Source organism: Rhagoletis zephyria, unplaced genomic scaffold (assembly GCF_001687245.7).
Source record: "Rhagoletis zephyria isolate East Lansing unplaced genomic scaffold, Rhagoletis_zephyria_1.1 Rzeph_scaffold_00231, whole genome shotgun sequence".
Taxonomy (NCBI): domain Eukaryota; kingdom Metazoa; phylum Arthropoda; class Insecta; order Diptera; family Tephritidae; genus Rhagoletis; species Rhagoletis zephyria.
This window is the reverse complement of record NW_016157315.1, coordinates 107558-129180: the sequence shown is the minus strand read 5'-3', so window position 1 is coordinate 129180 and position 21623 is coordinate 107558. Positions and strand designations below refer to the sequence as shown.

The 21623-nt window shown below is 37.7% G+C and overlaps 1 protein-coding gene across 7 annotated transcripts in view; it reads right to left on the bottom strand.

The window, feature by feature from the left end:
• Nucleotides 1–9: 9 nt before the first annotated feature.
• The window catches only part of LOC108358277 (protein AF-17-like), a 95000-nt gene continuing 73386 nt past the window's right edge, over nucleotides 10–21623 (bottom strand). For 5 of the 7 annotated variants that reach the window (XM_017609499.1, XM_017609496.1, XM_017609498.1 and 2 more), the window contains 8 exons: nucleotides 16567–17170; nucleotides 15971–16475; nucleotides 10107–12360; nucleotides 9426–9651; nucleotides 7992–8144; nucleotides 3485–4016; nucleotides 2271–3195; nucleotides 10–93 (listed from right to left, as the gene is read on the bottom strand). In XM_017609499.1, coding sequence (XP_017464988.1) covers nucleotides 52–93; nucleotides 2271–3195; nucleotides 3485–4016; nucleotides 7992–8144; nucleotides 9426–9651; nucleotides 10107–12360; nucleotides 15971–16475; nucleotides 16567–17170 — 5241 coding nt within the window. In that variant the 3' untranslated portion in view covers nucleotides 10–51. The remainder of the gene's footprint in view (nucleotides 94–2270; nucleotides 3196–3484; nucleotides 4017–7991; nucleotides 8145–9425; nucleotides 9652–10106; nucleotides 12361–15970; nucleotides 16476–16566; nucleotides 17171–21623) is intronic. The other 2 variants (XM_017609500.1, XM_017609502.1) reach the window with 2 other exon arrangements.

The window sequence follows — 21623 nt, the reverse complement described above, 5'->3', positions numbered from 1 at the left end:
CTGCTGTGGCTGGCGGCTAGGGCGAAATGCCAATAAAGCTGCTGTCGATTTTCAGCTGGGCTTTACTAGGTTATCGTCGCGTCTTAGCTGCGACTATAGTCGTCGAAATATATCGATGTGACAATGGGGAAGAAAATTAAATAATAAATATTAATAAATTTAGCAAATAATTGTATGCATTGCAATTAGAACAAATGCCAACATTAAACAATTATGTGTTGTTATTGTTGTTGGTTATTAGTGACTGATGTGGCCTGATGAGAATTTTCACAAAAGTTACAAGCAATAAACGATTTTTTCTTGCTTTTAATGCAAATACATATTTGAAAAAGAAAATGTTGATTGGTCTCGCAATTCTTTTTTAGATTCGTTCGAAACGGCAAGGAACGGGGTTCCAAATTTACAAGTCTATTAGTAATTTTAATTTCCAATTTTTCGATGATTATGATGATGATTGTGACTGCGCTGTGTTTGTTGTTGTTGTTATTAAACATTGAAAGTAGTAAGAAAGTCAACAAGCTTCATTCAATTTAAAGTATGAGATTTACACAATAATGATAACCCTAGAAGAATTAGCTTAAATAACTATTATTCGAACAAAAAAGGCCAATTTTTTTTTTTAATCTGAATAAAAACTTTTTGCCGCGCTGAAAATGAAGGCAATAATTCTTGTGGATCAACTCGGGAGCAACATGGCCCAGCCCCGTGCATAAATAAATAAATAAATAAATTCTTGTGGAGGTTTACACTTGCCTGGTTATCAGGTTATGTGGTTATTTTTTATTCTGTTTACAACAAAACAATACACTACAGACAAATAATTTTTAACCAGATAACCTGATAGTACCTTCGCCCAGTTACGGTTTGGATACTGTAGCCGCCTAAACAGCTACCTGTCCAGATTCGACACTAATATCCCCAATGAGTGTCCCGCGCGACAACAACCACCGATTCACATGCCAGCTCAATTCCACTAAACTAACATCCCTCTCACTTTGGTCCAACCCTGTAGAAACTGCCCGTTTCTTGGGACTATAGGTAGATTATTAAGTAGTACAGTAAAGACATTAGTATGTATGTGTTTGACTGCCATATAGCTAGTGAAAGGGTTAACAAATATATTTGTTCGTGAATGGGTTAATTTATGTGAGTAACAGGTGTATTCTGCGCTGGTAATAAAAGTTATGTTACCGGTGAATAAAGTGTCCCAACAAACACCAAACAAATATTTCTCCAACCTTGGAGAAATTCATAGTTCTCAAGTTGATATCCAACATCATTTTCCAACTCATCTCTAACCGACGTAAAAATTTATAGAGAAACGAATTTTTAATTATCAAGTGTAAAACTAAAGCTATATAAAGAGGAAAATTACCAAAAAAAAGTAAATAATCTTCAAAGTGTCAACGCGAAGTGAATCAAGTGGCAGAATTACTATCGGACTGCATACTGTAAAGTGAATTATTGTCGTTTCAATCAAAAGGGCATAAGTTACAGTTACTTTTTTAATTTCAGTATTTCAATGATGCTTGAGACCAATTAGAGAATAACGTTGGAGTTCAAGTTGAGAACTAGCATTTTCTCAACTTGAGAAACAGCCCTATTTTCATACAAGGAAAAATGCCCTTTTTGTTGACAACGCTATGATCCTCCACTTGAGGTACTGTTGAGTAACAACATTGGAGATTTGAGAAATACCTTAGTTCTCAACTTAACCTCAAGTTGAACTCAAACCTAAATGTCTGTTGGTATGCCACGAAAGAAGTAAAACATCTGTGCGTTGAGCACTTATGTATGACTGAAGTTTCCAGTCGATTCTATAGTTGGGTTCCACTAGTCAAATTTTCCTGCAACTATTTGCTGCATTCCTTGCAGACGCTGCAAACTATTGAAGAAACTTTAATTTAGGCTTCAGAATTTGGAGCCTTGCTCGTACAATACTATCGATTAAAATTCACATTATTATTAATTAATTTATACTAAACAATAAGTGTTAGAAATATCCAAAATACGCAAATTTTGTACAAAGAAATCCTGCCTAATATCTCCATCTGAAACTATTTCACTAATTATCATTTCGATATAAAGAGAACAACAAACACTTAAATGTTAATGCATTGGTAAGTTAATGAGTTGTTTTGTCTGTTTCAAAAAGAATTAATATTTGGATGCTGAATAATCAAATAGTAGATATTCTATTAATTAGTTTTTTTTTTCAAAGTTTTAGGAACATTTAACATTAATAAGCCATCACGCCACACCACTACTACCTTATGATGAGTATAGATCGAGTGAGCAGTATACGCGGAGGAGGACGTAGGGTGGCTGCTATCCGATGCGAGTAATGTGGCATTGCCAACGCCACTACCACCACTAACAATTCCACCAACGACACCATCACCACCACTAACACCTCTACTGCCACCGCCAACAATACTAATGGCATGTGCTGTTGTTGTTGTGGTTGTGGTTGTTGACCCACCTCGTGATGCGGCGGTGTTGCTGCTATTATTCGGGTTGTTGTTGTTGTTACCGCCAGCATGCGCGCCAACCATACCAATGCCGCCACCGATACCGACGCCGCCGCCGCCGCCGCCAATGCGCACCGCCGATAGGGGATGCGGCTCGACACCGATGCTAGCGCTAACGTTAACCGCCGCAGATGGATGCGTTTGGTGTGCGTGATGTGGATGAGCGGCGTGCGTGTGCACGTGCGGGTGTGTGTGCGTGTGTGCCAGATGCATCGCGTGAGCGGCGTGCAAGTGCGTATGAGCGGGCTGTTGCTGTTGTTGTTGTTGCTGCTGCTGCTGCTGTTGTTGTTGGTGATGATGCATGGCCGCAGTAGCGGCAGCACTTTGTGCAATATGTTGTTGTTGCTGCTGTTGTTGTTGTTGTTGCGCAGCAGCCAGCGACATTTGGTGATGTTGGTGCTGCTGTTGTTGCAATGTTTGCATGTGTTGCTGATGGTGCTGCTGCTGCTGCTGTTGTTGCGCGAGTCTATTTGCAGTCATTGTAGACATACCAACAACAGTTGTTGTTGCGCCGCCAGTTGTTACCGGCGTCGTGTGCATATTGCTGATGCCATCATGAATATTAGAATGCAGCGCTGCTAGCGATGTGGCTGGCACGTTTCCAGCCATGCTAGTTGCAATCGGAGCCATTGACGAGGCATTTACGTAACTCGCCGTAGAGTGCCTGTGCCGCAGAACATAAATGTGTATTCATACATTGCAAAGCGCGCGGAAAGGGTGGTGCAAAAAAGCACAAAGACACACCGAAGGAGCGATATGCGATGTGAGGTGAGGACGAAAGTACGAGTGACGGAACAGTGGTGAGCGGTAATGATGAAAATAAATAAAAAATTAACAGAAAATTTATAGATATCAAATTTGCAATGTAATCGAAGAAAAGAACATTGATCGAGCTGCACAAAGCGCATATATGTAGCTAGGCACATACATACATACATATACAGATAACTCACCTCAAACCAATGGATGGGGGGCCAATGCTACTGCTACCGCTACCGCCGCCAGCAGCACCGAGTGCCGCTGTTGTTGCTGCAGCAGCGCTGGTCTGTCGAAAATCAATGCCATTTTCCAAAGCATGTTGCTGCTGTACACCAACAGCTCCACTTGTGTTTAGTCTCGTGGCACCTCCGCCGACGCTTGTTACTGCCGTTGTTGTCGTATTGGGTAGACGCGCATTCACTGTTAATGCTGAGAGAGATGTGGTCACTGCGGTGGCGAGCGAAGTTGCAGCTGCTGTTACTACAGTTGTTAACGCCGTGTTGGCATTAACTGGACCATTGCCACCACTGGCACTCCCGCCGGCGCCCACGTTGTTGCCACCTAGCGCATTTACCGCCGCCGTTGTTGTCGCAATTGCTGCTGCTGCGCAAGCAGCCGCTATGGCGGAGGTCGGTGTGTTGGCTACTATGCCTGTAGCCGTCGTTGTTGCTGTTGATGAGAGAGTAGCAACGCTGGTGGACACCGCTGTCGATGATACGACCGTGGCTGTAACATCGTTAGGTGCAGTTCAAACTTTTTTATACTTTCTTGATTTTTTGTTTGTTTGTTTGTTTTTGTTTTATGGAAAAGCTAGAGAGATTTCTATGTAAAGCGAGCGAGAATTTCGACCCTCAATGAAAGGGAAATGCTGAATTTTTCACACTATTCAAAGATCGTATGTCGGGTAGGTAAATAAGTTACGATTTTTTCATGGAATCTTTAAATTCAACACAAAAAACTGGTGCAAGAACTTATTTAACTGCTAAAAAACTTATAAACTCGCTTCAATCATATAAAAACAGCCCAGCTAAGCTTGTGTATGGAAAAAAGGGTATGTATGTAGAAGTGAATATGAAATGCCAACCGTTGCCAGATTATATTAACAAAGATCCGTAGAAGAACACCAAATAAAATAATATGTATTTACTTATATAAAAACACCAAAGAAATGTTGAGAAACAGAAGAAGGTTTTAATAAGAATGTTTGGCTTTAAATAATAGAAGGGCCGGAAGTTAAATGAAAATGGTGGCAAAAAGCATTTGCGATTTGATAAAATATACATAATAGATACTCTTGGAAAGCCTAAAACCATATTTTTGCATTGCTTGCTTGTGTGGGGGTAGGGGCAACAAATTACACCTATGAAAAGGTTTTTTTTTTTTATTTATTTCTCAATAGGAAAAAAATAATAATGCAAAGAAAAGAAACAAACACCATTTTTGAATTTTAAATTTTTTAAGATTTTCATTTTATATTCAGCAAATTTCAAAAATTTTAAATACTAATTTAAATAATATTAAGCTAAACGTACGTGAATGGTTGACTGGTGGATTGATTGATAGGTGAATATATATGTATGTATACGACAGAGTTTTGGGGAAAATAAATATTCTCAACTTTGCCTTCATAAACATAGTTAATTTTATTTATATGGTAAAAAGTAAAGTAGTATAATATATATATATATATATATATATATTTATATAAGGTAGGTATACTATAGTAGTTTTTATATATTTCATAACTTAGCATTTACACAGAAGCAAACCGTGAATGCGGATGGTTAAATGATAGGTGTTAAATGTGAGCTTGGATGTGCGTATGAGCGGGTGCAATGAGTGGTGGAAAAACGCAAATATGTATGTCTGTATGTATGTACATATGTTGGTATTTTTATTACTATACTGCTTTGTTGCATATTTATAAAAAGTAGTAATGATGAGGAATTTTAGTGATTTTTGCAATATCAGAAAATGAAGTGACAAAGTTTAAAGAAAATGCTGCCGATCCATATATTATTGACGAAAAAATTTATTTTATCACACTAAATTGTTAGGTAGATTTTCAGTTAGTTTTAGCATATTGTAAGCGGCTACCGCAGCCGGGAAGTTAGAGGTGCGTACTGTTACTCCGGGAATCCAGGGTTCGATTCCTGGTCAGGGCAACGTCAAAAAGGAAAGTGTTTCTCAAAAAAAAAAAAAAAAACAATTTACAACATGGAGTTGGCGTAGAAGTGTAGGCACCTCCTCTTGCGTTACAAGATCAAAACGCACAACACAACTTGGAAGTGAAATGGGCCAAAGACGCAGAAATGAGTAAGCGCCAAATAATTATTTACTTTATGTTACAATATGTTTCAACGTGTTAATAATTTTTAAACAGAATTTTGTAAATAAAAAATAGCAGTTTGAATTTATTTCAGAAAACCGCGGAGTTCATCTAAACAAATTCCAGAGGCCATGCGAAAAATCGAAAAAATGGTTAACTTTTGTCAGAAAAATAGTTGTCGTTCAAAGTACAACGTTATAGACTTTAATATTTAACATCCGTGCCGTCAACAGCCAAACTGTAATTAATATGGTAAATCAATTGGTAAAAAACGACCTTCTTATTAAGTGCTATGAGCTGATGTTGTATGAGCCAGTTCGACCCACTTTCTTTTACGCCATTAGCGACACAGACAACCTCGTTTGTTCGTTGACCGGGCCGATAATTGCCGTATACGAGGTAAGGCCAACCCAAAAGAGGTTCAACAGATAGCAATTCACAAATGTTCCAGTTGGTGCAGGTTTTGGACGGATGGAGTCATTGGTTAGCATTTTTCCGAAAAGCACCTGATGATGATTACGGATTTATTTTAACTTAAATTGAACGGATATGCTAACTAACCCGAATAACATTGGAATGGAAGAAATTCCTGGTAGAATGAAGAAATTTTAAGAGGCCAAAAGAATGACTAAGCACATTTTTTGTCATTCCGTTAATACATTTTTTAACTATGAGCTGTTATTTATTGCCTCTCTTAAAAAAAATGAAATATTTTTGTAATTATAAAGCATTTCTAGCAATCTTTCACATTTTATATGAATGCAATTATGCTGGAAGTCAAGAAGGGTTAAAGTTTAAAAACAAATAACTTTTGAACTTGATATTTTAGTAGACATTTCCGCAGCGTTAGAATACATCGATTATAAAATCAAAAGCTATATTTAAGCATCATTACTACATTACTCTTGCAATTGTTCTCAGGTGCATGCACATGGACGCAGATGTTCGCGAAGACATACATACATACATATCCGCATTTCAGATTCTGTATGAAGTGAATGTTACAAAATGTTAATTTATTTCCAGCCAATATTAGAAAAAAATATTTGTTATTTTTTACACAAACCAAAAGATGCACCAACAACAAAAAAAATAAATTTGAATTAGTTACAAATTATGTATGCTTTGTGTGCGTGTATGTGCATGTGTGTTATTTATATGTATTTCTTTAGGTATGCGCCTGTTTTTGGTGGTTACAAACAAATTTGATTTGTACTCTAGTCGTATTACCGTTATGGCAAAATGTTATGCATATTTGTTAATATATTTTATATATATTTTTTTTTTAGTTCTGATGATGATTTATATAAAATGTGTGCAAATCATATATAATTGGTTTGATACATACATACAAATATTGTATATTTCTTTTTTTTTTTTGTTTTGTTTTGTAACCGCTTATGCGTGCGTACACACATATACTAGTAGTAGTTAATGTATAGTAGTATAGTACATACATACATAAATATACATTTACTTATAATGAAACGTACATTAACTAAATTTTTAAAAAGGTTAAATGCTAATAAAATATATGTACAATGCGTTTAATTTTGTTTCCGTTTGGTTTCAATGACGTTATATTGTATGTAGTATATAGCATTCGTATTTATTAATAAGAAATATTCAAGTAATCAGCATGAGAAAAAATTTTGAATTTCCAAATACGAGTCATTTGTGTTTTATTGAGGTTATATTGCATATAAATTTTTATTTCCAAAATAAACAAAAGGCCAATTCACGTTAAACTTACATCAACTAGAAAAAAAAGAAGAATTACCTTTAAAAAAATAAAGATAACATATTTATGCATAAATACTGGGCCCCAAAATTATTGAAAAGAAAACTAAGAGGAAGAATTTTACATATGTAGCAAAAAAAAAAAAAACAATTAATTGTAAGCTTAACACCAAAAACCAACAAAAAAAACTTAAACCTGATTTTTTCTCTAAACTATTTATTCTTCGTACGTCCGTTTTACTCGTACGTTTCGGCACCAAAAATTTGTATGTTTCTTGTCATTTAACTTGATTTTAGATAAGTGAAATTTAGAGCCGTAAGTGAAAAGGCAGCCGCTCACATTTCGTACATTTTGTAAGTATGTATGTATGTGGGTAAAGAGTCTGCATTGTACCAAAGCCTGTGAGAGATTTTTTTTTTGTCCATTTCTGCATCCATTTCCATTTTTTATTACGTATATAGTAATTCTTTCGCCTTTTTTCAACTTCTTCCTAACTTTCTTTTAATGCTTCGCGCATCCATTGATCGCATCATTCGCATTAACTTTCTCTCCTCCTTTCTCTCACTATCTTTTTCTTGTGTACAAGCTTTTGTTTAATTTCTTTCTAATCGCACTGCGCTCTTTCACTTACCTTGGCTCTGTGTTGTATTGGTTTTCAGTGGCACGGCGAGGCGTGCGTTAACGGCCAATAGATGATCTCGTCGTGCTATTAGGCTGGTCACATGCTCCTCTAGGCGAACATTTTCACGTTGCAGTTGATGTAGGCAGGATAGAAGGGAAGCGACTGTAAAATATAAGGTAAAAATTTTATTTATTAGTAAAAATTTGTTCACTATTTTATGTTTGTGTGGTGGGTTGTAAGGAAGAGAGGTTTGTATGCTAATCGACAAATCAAAATCTTCTTTAATAATGTAGGTACTTAAACGGGGTGGTTGAGGTCGAAGAACTTTGGAACAAAAAAAGTTGTCTCTCACAGATCGATATATCATACTTCAAGATCCGACAGTAAATGCCGAAGATATGATGAAAAATGTAAAAAGGCGGTCCCTACGTTCAGCGATGACAGAAATTGCCTCCTCAAAACAAAACCATCGATATGGTATCATACCAAAGATACATACGACTGTAAATGCCTACGTTCGGCAAAAAAAAATTTCGAAATTGTCTTCGTATTGATATACTACCTTAGCAAAAGTTTAATGGTTTTTGGCGAGCTTTAATTTACTGTCATTAGGCTGGTACGTTAAGGTGATAAGAACTGATATCAGCTGGTATGTACCAAAACGGGGTACTTGAGGTTTTTTAATTTTTTTTATGCAGAAATGCATCTAGAAGGTATAGGAAAATTTCTGCATCAAAAAGAAAAATTAAAAAAAAATTAAAAAAAAAAAAAATGTGGCTTCCATTTTTTTTGGCAGTTACGGCTCGATATATGTACACATATCTTTTTGTTTGAAACTATCCTAAAAAAATACTTTAGATTCAGGGGTGTACCACGAACTATTTTCCTCGTACGGTCTAATGTAAAATGTAATAGTAAATTATACCTAGAATATTAGTCTGAATTACTTTATAAAAACGTTAGTTTCTCCTTTGGAAGATCGACTATGTCTTTAAACAAGTTTTAGTGGTACCTCTTTCAGTATCTAAATATTTTGCATGACAGAGCTCTGACGTGTGATGAGGGCCCCATTCTTTTATTTGGGCTTTCCTTTCACTGTGTTGATCTACCGAAAAGAGGAAAATAGACCTTACCCCGCCGAGCCGATAATTTCAGGAGTACTTTGCATTCCTCTCTTCTTTCTTGGAACCAATTGAAGTACTCCTGCCTTCGCTACCTATAGAAGGGTTGGACGTACTTTAGTAGACGTTTTGGAGTTCCTTTAAAGTTGCGTCAACAACGCTGTTTTATTATCTTCTCTTCTATTTGGAGGAATCAACCCACACAAACACCTAAATTTTCCCTTGTACTCCAGGACTAAAGAGGATTTTACTCGATGCAACCAATTTTCAGAGAGAAAAACGAGGAGAAGTAATTGCCAAATTATAAATCTACATCACTTACTGTCAAAATGCTGCGCTTGCTCCATCAGAAACTGTGAGCCTTGCTCCCACTGACGTTCAAGCAACTGCTCCAAACTCTGCGGTATGGCCATATTTCCATTCACACCGCTGCCAAACATCGAGGCCAACGATGTGCCTCCCGACATTTCTGCTGCAGCAGTTGTTGCACTGCCCGAATTCGTGCCAGCCGTATTATTGCCAGTTACATTCGGCGCTGTAGAGTTTCGCTGTGAAGGAGAAAAAAAATGTTTATTAATTTTAAGTACACTTTATTAAATTGATTCCAAGGCAGGGACAGTTATATAAGTTTTATCGGAAAAATGTTGTTCCATAGCAGTTATTCGATGATAAATATTTTTAATTTCGCCGATAAGAGTTATAACCCATTTTTTTTTTTACGTTGCTTGATAACAGTTGTTACCCAAAGTTAATTTTTACGTTGTCTGATAACTGTTATTCATCTTTTCTTTTCATGATCTTTACCTTCTTCTCCAGCTTCAATTTCGTCAATATTCTCATCTTACAACGTTTATCAGACAACTTAAAAAATAAATCTTGGGTTATAACTCTTATCGGCGAAATAAAAAATATTTTTTTTTTTTAATTTCAGAATTTGGGCAACGTTTTTATTTAGTAAATTAGGAATAACAGTTATTTTTGGTCCGTGTTCCAAGGTACTCACCACTGTCGACTTGCCGGGAAAGGGCACTCCCACAAATTGCTGTGTTACCACATCTGCAGTGTAGATGCTGTGATCCTGTATTTCCATGTGTAGTTGATCGGAGAGCTTCTGCGCCACATTGCTATTCGGATTCAGTTGATTGCCAAGCATATGAGCGGCTGTGTGCAACGCTGTACCACTGCTGGGCGCACTTGAAGCTGCATTGGTTGCTGCTGACGTTACAGCAGCAGTTGTGGGTGTGGCACCAATCACATGTCCACCATTTTGAAATAATTTCACATCAACTTTCGCCTCATTTGCAAGCGGATCCTTAGCTTTGCGGCCGCGCTTACGTAGCGCTGTGGCGACCGCACTCACTTCAGAGCCCGGCGAGCTGGGCGGCGAGTCTTTGATGACCGTGGTCGAAGTTGTTGTTGTGGTGATATTGCCTGTCACAGCACTAAGTGACGCGGCTGCTGTGGTCACGGCAGTAAGTAGATGCGCAGCCGTGGAATCGATGGTGGGCGGTGTACCAATGCTGGAGATTTGAGGTTCATAACTGAATTTAAGGCCACCGCCACCACTACTACTGCTGCTGCTGGAGGAGGCATTCGAGATGGCACTGCTGTTCGCGGCAAATGACGAGGAGGAAAATATACCGCTGTCCGGCGTTCTGTGGTGAATACCACCGGTAGAAGAAGTAGTTGTTGGTGTGGTAGCAGCATTTGCAGGGGATGATTGCAATGTTTTTGATTGTGGTGCGTTGTGTTGATGATGATGAGTTAGCGTAGAAGAAGTAGAAGAGTTGGATGGGGTTAATTGCACAATTTCAATGATATCATTGCTACTGCTGCCGCCAACAGCAGCAACGCTGGCCTGCTGTTGCTGTTGTTGCTGCTGCTGCGACTGCGACTGAAGCTGTTGCTGTGATTGTTGTTGTTGCTGTTGCGTTGCGTTAGTGGCGCTATTGCTATTTCTATTACTATTACCATTATTATTGTTATTGCTATTATTATTATTATTGTTGCTATGGTTGCTGGTGACTGTGTTAGTAAAAGCAGCAGAAGAAGCAGTGTTGTTTGGGGAAGAAGCAGAGGAAGGATTGGAAGTTAAGTGATTAGAATTGGTTTGTTTAGATAGAGCTTTAGCAGGCGAATCTCTGGCTTTGTTAGAGGAAGAAGAGGTGGACGCATTGCCAGAGGAAGTGGAGGAAGATACAACGGCGCTAGCGGCTGTATTCGTATTTCTACCGCCGCCATTTTTATGTTCAGGCGAACGTTTTTGATGTTGTTGTTGTTGTTGTTGCTGCTGCTGTTGTTGCTGTTGCTGTTGTGCGGCCAACTGTTGCTGATAGAGCGTTTGCTGTGCGCGCAATAATTTCTTATTCAAAGGTTTGCCGCTCAAATTTGTGGCGACCAATGGCGCATCGCTGGCCACCTTGCCAGACGTGCCCCCACTGCTGCCCGCCTCTGCTGCAGTATTAGAAGCGCCCGAACCACCATTATTACTGCCACGTCTACCACTACCAGTACTACCTTGATTTGCGCTAAGGTTAACGGCATCACCATTATTACCCCCAGCTTTGCTGCTGGCATCTGTGACATCATGGCCGATGGACGAGGAAGAGCTTGTCGTAGGCATTCGATCAGATGCAGCGCCAGTCAGTGATAGATTCGTTGGCGTCGATGAGCTGTTGGCATTACCGCTACCATTGTTTCCGCTGCCTGCACCGCTATTTTCGTTACCACCACTGCCATTAGCGCCTCCGCTGGTGTTGGCTCCTCCTCCTCCGCCTCCTTTTTGCCTTGTTGGCGACGCTGTATTGGATGCATTGCTATTGCTGCTGCCATGTAACATGACAATCGGCGATGGTGAGGGTGTGTGGGTAGGCGTGGGTGTTGGGGTTGGTGTAGGCGTAGGCGTAGGTGTGCTGGGCGGCGGCAGCGAGAGTGGTGAGGGTGCGGTGGGTGGTGGCGTCGGTGTAGCTAGTTCGGCGCGAAAATGTTGCTGTATGGGCGATGGTGATGATTTCGACATTTTTTCGACCGGTGAATCTCGATTCTTTCCCCCCACTAAGGCCGCGGCGGCAGCGGCAGCGGCAGCGGCTGCGGCGGCAGCACGTTTCTTGCCTGAGCGCGAATTTGACTTTTGTGCCGTTAATGTTTGTTGTTGATTTTGCGATTGTGCACTCTGCTGCTGTTGATGTTGTTGTTGCTGATGTTGTTGTTGTTGTTGTTGTTGCAAGGCTTGCATGCTACTCTCACCAGAGCGCGACCTGTTGCACGAGGGTGGGCGTATGTGCACGGCAGGGCGCGCACACGTTAGATTTTTTTTTTTAATTTTCGAGTGTATGGTGAATTGCCGTTATTTTGGTTGGTTGTGGAAGGTGAGTGAGAGTACAGCCATTACATTGCGTGTGTAGTGAATTTTGTTGGGCATTATTTAAAAAAATTCAATACGCATTTTTTTTTTAATATTTGAAGAGAAAAAGTAGAAAAAGCAAAGAAAAAATATTGACATACTTCAGTTTTCACTTTCAATTAGGCTTAATTGCATTTAAACTATTGTTTGGTTGTGTATGTATGTGGTGGGGCGGATGCGTGTGGTGAGTTTGTTGCTTTTAATTGCATTATTTGAAAAGTTAAACATCAATACATTTTTTAACTTACATATTGTAGGTATGTACAGATGTATGTATGTCTGTAGGTATGCATGTATGGGAAATTGGGTAGTTGTTGTATGTAAGTATGTACAAAATCTTGCGGAAATTGAGGTGAATTCTGTTAATTATCCTAATTGTTTACAATCGAAAGTTGAATGAAAATGCAAGCGAAAATCGATTATAGTCTAAAACTGTTTCATGAATTTTCACAAATAAAAAAAACTAAATCGAATACCACATATTACATATGCAAGTTTTATTTTGTATTAGTTTTATATACATACGTTTGTATGTATGTGTTAGTTAATTTGGTAAATAACAAGAGAAAAATTTAACTGAAGCTTGAAAACAAATAAATTTAAAGGGACATAAGAATTTTGGCAATAGCAGTGGTTCAGCTCTAGTAAAGCGTGGCGGCTTTGCTTAAGTATGTATAACTCGGTACCATTATATTTTCTAAGAAATTCATGCCTTTATACAGTTTTATATGTTGTCGCAAAACAAATGCCGAGGCAAATTTTGTGGCCGGTAGTACTTTAAAGTTAATTAAAATTTGCTTAAAAAATCTGAGTTTGAAAAAAGTGCACAATATTCACAAATTGCAATTTCTTCTATCCCCAACAATAATTATGCTCCGCATACAGCTGTCAACAATCAAAACGCCAGAGGCAAACATTTTTGCAGTCGATGCTTTTTCCACATTATCCTTTAGTGTGTCTGTCTTTTTTACTTTTGAAAATCAATAAAAGAAATGGTTCACTTGCACCCCAAGAAGCAGCTAGCGTGGTATTTAGATTCCAAATGTATAAAAAAAAAACACAAGACGACATGTGTGGATATCCACGATCTACAGCTGGAGCTTGAAGAAAACGATCCTTTTTTGAAAATAACGATAACTGGTGACTGAGAAGAGGATTCGTTTGGAATAATGTGCGGCGCAAACACTCTGTTTCCCGACGTACTGGTTCGCTTCAAATAACTTCAAAAGCAGGACATCACCAAGAGAACTTTATGTTGAATTGGAGGAGTTTGGTGTTTTTTTAAGCTACTACCAAGGAGTCGGAACAACCAATTCGGATGAGTGCTGTCGGTAATTGAACTGTTTGAATGAATTTTTCATCCAGAAATGTCCGGGTTGTATTCCATCACAACGTTTCGGGAGATTCGTCAAAATTTATTGGAGCTGGAATGGAGCCAGCATACTCACCGGACTTCCACTTGTTATGCTCTCTTCAAACCTTATTGCGTTGAATTCAGATGATACGTTGTGTTGCACCAATAAGTTCACAGAAAGATGGAAAGTAATATTTGAGCTCATCATGGCCGTGATGATCTATGACGCAGAGGCTGGACGATGTTCGAAAAAATATTGGTTGAAAATGTTCCAGCCTGGAAAATATTCGATGCGAAACCTGCTGTTGGCACAGAGTAGGATAGAGGACGCCCCCTCAGCGATGGAAAGATCTGGTGGTGAGGCACGTAGCTTAACTCGATGTTAGGGACCGTCGTAACGGGTATGATCTTTATTATAAAACCCATAATATAGCCGTTAAAATCGGATTTCTATTATTGCGATAAAATTTAACCGTTATTTTATGATTTTTACTTTTTCGATAAAAAATAATCGTTTTTTTTTTTAATTTTTATTTTTATTTTTTTTAATCATATTATAACCGTAACTCATTTTTTAGATTTTTTTTTAGATATTTTATAGGCTTATAACGGTTAAAAATGATAAAACAATATATATAAATCCAAAATAACGATTATTGTTGATCGAAAAAATTTAAAATCACAAAAAAAATATTAAATTTTACTCAAAAATTTATTTCAAATATTAACGATTATTTTTTTTTATCGAAAAAGTAAAAATTTGAAAATAATAGTTTGCAATAATAAAAACAAAACCTTGATATTTAACGGTTATTTTCGGTCCCTGCTCGTATTTATATCGCGTCGGAAAAAGGATACTTAGACAATAATTTTATAGAAGAATAACAAACAAACAAACATTGGCTTGAAAAACATTGTGAATATTAAAAAAAAAAAATAAGACGGTAACTTTTTTGAGACACTGTATGTATGAAACAAACCTATGTAAATGTACACAAGTGCAATGTTTATTTTTAATGAAGAAAGCACAAATTATTTTCGCCAGCTTCAACAGTTTTCTTTTATATAAATTTTGCGTAGCAAAAATCGCATAACCAGTACTTCGTTTCCGTACCAATTTCATAAGAAGTTCACTTAAACCGACTACTCTAAATCAGTAGTTTCAAGCAGAAGCTTTATTTCCGTTAAGATTTTTTTAACATTTCAATGAATCAATGTTTTTCAGAATATTCAGTTCCCAAATAGTAAACTATTTTTGTTGTAAAACCATTTAAATGCGATTGTGTTGTAGTCCTCATATTTGGTTTGCTAAAATCGATCTGAGTGAAGATAATTTTATGCTAGCATTTTTGTTGTAGCGCAATCAAAAGTTAAGTTAAGTTTTCTTAGCTGATCCTTTAGGTTTCAAAAGACTGCTTGCTGATCTTGGTGTGGAGCCGAGAAGAAATTAACAGAAATTCCCTTACATTAGCGGCTTCTTTTTAAGCTGGTGGATAGTTACTTATACAGTATTTGTGTGGTCCCGCCTTATACTCCAAGGCTGCAGTACTTGTAATCGCATAAAATATTCCACATAAATTTTTAAGGATCCATAGTAAATCCATTGAGCTTTTAAAGCTTGCTTTTCGTGTTTTGCGCTTTTTTGTGTGGCTTTGTAAAGCATCGTTGAAGCCATACAAAACTTGATTTCGTTTGTTTAGTTCTCGCAGCGCTTTTAGTAACAACAATCATATACAAATTAAATAAAAAAAAAGCCGTCGAATTCGATACTGAGCGCGAACAACAACAGCAGCAAAAGAACTTAAATTTTTAAGAAGTAACGGTTAAAGCATATTAAAATAAAATAAACAAGCAACTTTTCATTTAATTATTTAATACCAAAAACACATTTCTTTTAATTGCATGCAGCGCTTAGATGTGAGTACAATTGAGGATTTTTGGGCAAACATGCAACACAGCTTTTGGGTGGTGGTGGAGTGCTTGGTTTATGAGTGTTTCGTGTGTTCTTCAATCATGAGCAACAAAAAAGCGGATACGTTTAAACAGAAGCACAGCAACAAAACAAAAAATAAAGCAACACTTGTTCGTCCTTGTTTTCGATCACACTCACCTGCTCCTTCGCACTGGTGCTGTTTCCTGCTCTTGCAATTGACTGACACGCGTTGTTTGCTTCTCATAACTAATTTTCAGGCTGCCAGTATCCGTTGTAGTGGCCATCAAATTGGGATTGCTGGTCGCACTCAGCATCATGCTACCACCCGATGGCGATTTACCGCTCTGATGTATGACGCTGCTATGCGTTGCGGCCGACATGCCAGCGGGCGAGTTAGCAAAGTAACTACTATTACTATTGCTATGATGCTCGGAAAGCGCTGGCGGTTGATGATGATGCCGTGGTGATTGTCGCTCCAGCAGTCCACTACCACTGCCACTACCACCGCCGATGCTACCGACGCCACCCAGTGGCGTTGACGAGGCATTCGCATGCGCACCTAACATGCTGCCGCTCATGGAAATCGATGTAGCACCACCGCCTTGATGTTGTTGCTGCTGCTGCTGCTGGCTGATTGCTGCCGCTGCGGCACGCGTTGATTGCGAGGGTGGCGCATGGTGATCTAAAATGAAATGGGCACGTAAAAAACATTCATTAAAAAACTGTACAATTTGTGCCGGAATCGAATACAAATTTGGCATGCCAACGCTCACCTGTCGCACCACCCGCTACGCTATTTGTTGGTAAATTGATTCCAGGCACATTGGCGGTGGATAGTGGCACAGATACGTATAGGCTGGGCGCATTGGCTGCCGCGTTAGCTGCGTTGGCGGCTGCGGCGGCAGTATTCGCCCCACAATTCGCTTGCGCTTGTGACGTATAACGGTCATCGCGATGATGTTGTTCCTTGGCGTTAGTGTAACTGTTGCCACCGCTACCCATTTGGTTGGTTACATTGCCACCGTTATTGTTGTTGTTACTGTTGCTGCCGCCGCCGCCGCCACTGCCGGAGCCGGATTTGTGCGCACTCGGCGCGGACGAGATGACATTGCTGGTGCTTAGATTGGTTGCGCCAGCACTTTTAGCATCTGATGATGATAGCGCGTATTTGTGCGAGGCGGTGGTGGAGGAGGAGAGTGTTGCTGCAGCCGTTGAAGAGGCGATTGAGGCGGATATTGAAGCGGATGTTATACCTGATGAGGCGGAGTTGAGGCTGTTATTGCTAGCACCGCCACTGCCGTTGCTCCCGCTTTGCGCGCCACTATTCGCGTCGGTGTTGTGTGTTTGATGTGCGGGTGGACTCAGCTCAGTTTTTTGCTACAAATATAAAGGAAAATGAAATTTTGTTAGTTTGTTTTGAGAAATTTGTGAATAGGAAGCGGAAATGTTTTATTAAAAGTTGCGATAGATATTAAATACACAGCACCTTTGAGTGAAATGCCAATTTGAAGACCCTTCAAATCTGTACATTTAAACATTGGTCATTTAGTTCATCATTAAGAGAGAAGTCATTATGGTGTTCATAACGGTATATAGGCAAAATATCACCAACATTTTATATTATTTTTATAAATTTTTCATTTATAATCAAGATTTCAATTATTATTTTATAAACCAGTGTACATAAATATTAGGGTGGTCCTTACAATAGCAACATCTGAATTTTATATGTGGCACCATTTTTTTCTACGTGCAAAATAAAAACATTCAGGAAAATTTCAAAATTTTGAACAAATCTTTAGATCCCACGGTTTTGAAAAAATTAAATTTCTTTTGAATTGGAAAAATATGAAAAAATGTTTACTTGGAATCTGGTAAAATAACAAATTGTTCAACAAATTCATAAACTCGCAGGTCAAAATCAAAATTTTGATGAACTTTTTCGATTCAAAAAGTTAAATTTTTTCAAAGCCGAGGACCCCTAATTTGGTTTTAATTTTAAGATTTTTGTAGAAGTCTTCATTTGGCACGTAGAACAAAATAAAGGGGTGCTACATGACGTTGATATTTTTTAAGAACCACCTTAATAAACATATGATGAATGTAGGCCGTGAGCTGAGAGGACATGGCCGTTCTTCACTTTTGATTATAGCAATGGCCATCTCTGTCTGATGGTAGCCAGGCAGATGAGAGAGGAATCCGAGGAGGCGGTACATTGTTAAGAGTCGGTCTAGCTAATTGTCTCGAACTTTGGTCTATACCAATGCCATTGTGCATACTTACAAGTGAAAAAAGAATCAGATGTTTTGCAGAAATGCCCCACAGCTGAGATCACCTGATTTTATTTGCTACAGGGTTACACTAATATCTATAAAAAAACTTTAAACACACTCTGACAAAAACAGCAAAAAAGTTCTATTAAGTGTAATAGTTATTGACCAAAACGCTTTAAAATACTAAAATGGCATATAAATGCAGGAATCCATTTAACTAAAACCATATTTTGCCAATTTTTTTACTTTATTTTAATAACTTTTGCCTTTTTTACATCACTTTAAACACCCGGTCTAACATTTTGGCAGGATAGTTATACATTTTGACAGGTACTTTCCAGGTAGCTTCCAGGCGGTTTCCAGGCAGAAGAAGAACATTTGTCACTTGTAATTATGCACAATGACCAATGCTCAGTCGGCTGACTGCGCTGCAATTAGCTCTCCACAAATAATCCTAACCGATGGATATATGGCCAGGGGGTGCCTTGGTCGCTAGTATGCGAGCTCTGGATATCTGCCAAAAAGGTTGCGACAATCACTGGGGAAATGAATCGAGTTTGCTTCGCAGAGAAATCATCCTGTGATCACAACAAAAACCAAGACTTGCTCATATGGAGACGCCAAAAATCACCTTCAGCCCAAGTAACATGTGGAGCTCTGGCACTGCTGCAGAAGGCGATATTAATAATAATCGGTTTGGGGGCCGACGTAAAGCGGAGTTCNCCCCCCCCCCCCCCCCCCCAAAAAAAAAAAAATTTAATTGAAAAGAAGTTAAATTAAAAACAAGGAAAAATATTTAAATAAAAAATTTAATTAAATAAAAAAGTAAGTATATATTTTGCTTTTCAAAACAATAATGGCTAAAAATTAACAGAAATTAAATTAAAAAAAGAAAAAATAATATTCGATTCGCCAAATAAAAAAATAAAATCAGTTCCAAAAAATTATATGAAATTAAAATGATAATTAATTAATTACTAAATAGAAATATAATTTTTTTTTAACCAAAAAGTCCAAAAATTATAAAAAAAAGATAGGCCGCCTAGGACCAAGGAAGCAAGCTATGTAATTATACTTAGGACAAGTAAACATTAAATGTTGGCGTCATATCTCAAATAGTTTCAGCTGCGAGGAACTGCGAGTTCAGCTTCTATTCTTCATTTTTTTTTAGAAATAAAATAAATGTATCTATTAATTTTCTGCGAACCCCATATAATTAAGTACGTGGAGCCAAAAAAGTTGTGCAGGAGGTGGACGTGATAATAAGAAACTATTAATTATCTTCCAAGTTGGAAAATTTTGGCTTAAACGAGCAGAGCACACCGAATTTCATAAAAATGATTTTTTTTTTTAATTTGCGCCTATTATTCTAGAATTGGTGGACGATAATGTAAACCAATTTTAATGTTGTTTCAGATTTATGATTTTCGCGTTAACACCAGCACATGCACTGAATTTTATCAAAATCGGATAACATTTACTATTTCCGCCCACAAGAGCTGTGGGCGTGGTAGCGCGTTGAATTTTATAATTTTCCAATTTCTTCATTCCTAAGTGCCGAATAGCGTATATACGAAATTTCGGCGAATTTCTAGTACGACTACTACTTTTGGCCGCAGCTTATATGGGGAGGTCCCACTGTGCAGCGCTAGCAATATGATATATGTACATACATTCATCACCATTTGGAACATGCGCAAGTGCTTTATGTCAAAAGTGCTTTTCACCATGTAAGTTAGCAAGGGAGCTTTTTTTTTGTCAGACTTTCGTGCCAGAATAAACAAAATCTTTCAAACTATCTTGCCTACTGTCTTTCAATTACCTTACAAATGACTCGCAAATTGCAACTATGCACATATCTTAGCCAGAATTGTCAGTCGACATTCCTTTTTTTATCACTATACTTAGCCAATGAAAGGAATAAATTCAAACTCATTAAAAGCAAATTACTGGTACAAAATTATTGGACAAACTATACAAAGAACATGTAGGTTATATTTATGTGCACACACTCTACTAATACCGCTAATCACACAAATTTTTAGGCAATTTCGAGAAAAATAATAAAAGGATCATATTTTTTCAAGATGTTTATCTCTCTTTTGTTGCAGTAATCTTATGTCATAAAACAACAATGTTGCTGGCTGGCCGCATGCAACATTCACAGCTACTGTTTAGTTGGCTGAGTTATTTGCTGGCAGCCTGGTTGCACATTTGGTTGCAAGCATATACACATAAAAATACATATGCACATTCTATATGTGGCAACTAATACCGTAAAATGAAATCATAAAAATTATAGCTGCTACTGCTGCTGCTGCTTGCCATTTTCCATTTCCGCTGCAATCGACAGCGGCGCAGCAGCAAGCAAGCAAGCAAGAGCTAGTTGAAAAAGAAAAAACAAATAACATAAAAAGCTCTTGGTGTTTTGTTGTTATTGTTGCGGTTGCATGCTAGCTGTGAACAATGCAAACAACATATGTTGCTAATATACTGGCCCCTAAGGGCGGCTGGCTATCCAACTCTCTCAGCTATTCTCAGCTCCCCACGTTCGCCACCTATGGAGTTGCAGACAGATGAGGCATAAACATGAGAATGTGACTAATAAGAGTGCGTAGAAATGACAGTAAATGCAGTAAAATTCAGATGAACAAATAAGGAAGAGCATAAAAAGTTAATGTATTATAAAAATAGGAAATGAGCAGACCGCAAAAAGCGGGAATGAGTGCGAGGTGGGTTGTGAGGTATTCTGAAGTATTATAAAGAAACCATCTGAGGAGTGGTAATGCGATGTAATAAACATACATACGACAAACTGGCATACATATCGCACACTGTTTTTAAAAAAGTCACAACTCAAAATTTGGCAATTTTTGAAATTATGCGCTAAAAATGCGCACAGAGCTTTTAATTACATTTCAGCAAAAGCTGGAGCAAATTTTTGTTATAATTTAAAAAAAAAAACGCTAAGAGGGCCGCCCCTGTCCATATGATTATCATGTTTCATTTTCATTTTTTTATTTTCTGACAAACGTATTATTTTGAGCTGTGACTATTTTGAAGACGGCGTGCGCTATGTATGTATATATGTAGGTAGTGCCGATAAATTAGCTGAATAGAAGAAGAAGCATTAAGATGATACAATGTTGTCTAAGCTACAGTGGCGTGAAAATAAATAGGAATGCAACATTCTGACAAAATTTCATTATTTTACTTTTGTTTATTAATTCTTAATTTTTTTTTATGAAAGTATAGCTCATTATCTGAAAAAAATCATCCGAATTTTTAGAAAAAATTTCAGTATATTAAAGTGCAAATTTTGTTTTGCTTTTTCATATTTTTTTTTTGCTGACGGTCACACTTTTTCTTCCATATACAAAAAAAAAATCCAACAAATTTTGTATGGAATAAAAAGCGTGAGACCGTCAGCAAAAAAAAGTATCAAAAATCAACGGGATTTTTTAGCAACTTGAAACGGATTTCGGCAGAATATCGAATCGTTAACAACATTTATTTCACAACTTTTTCAATTAAAGAATATTCTAGAAATGGGCGTG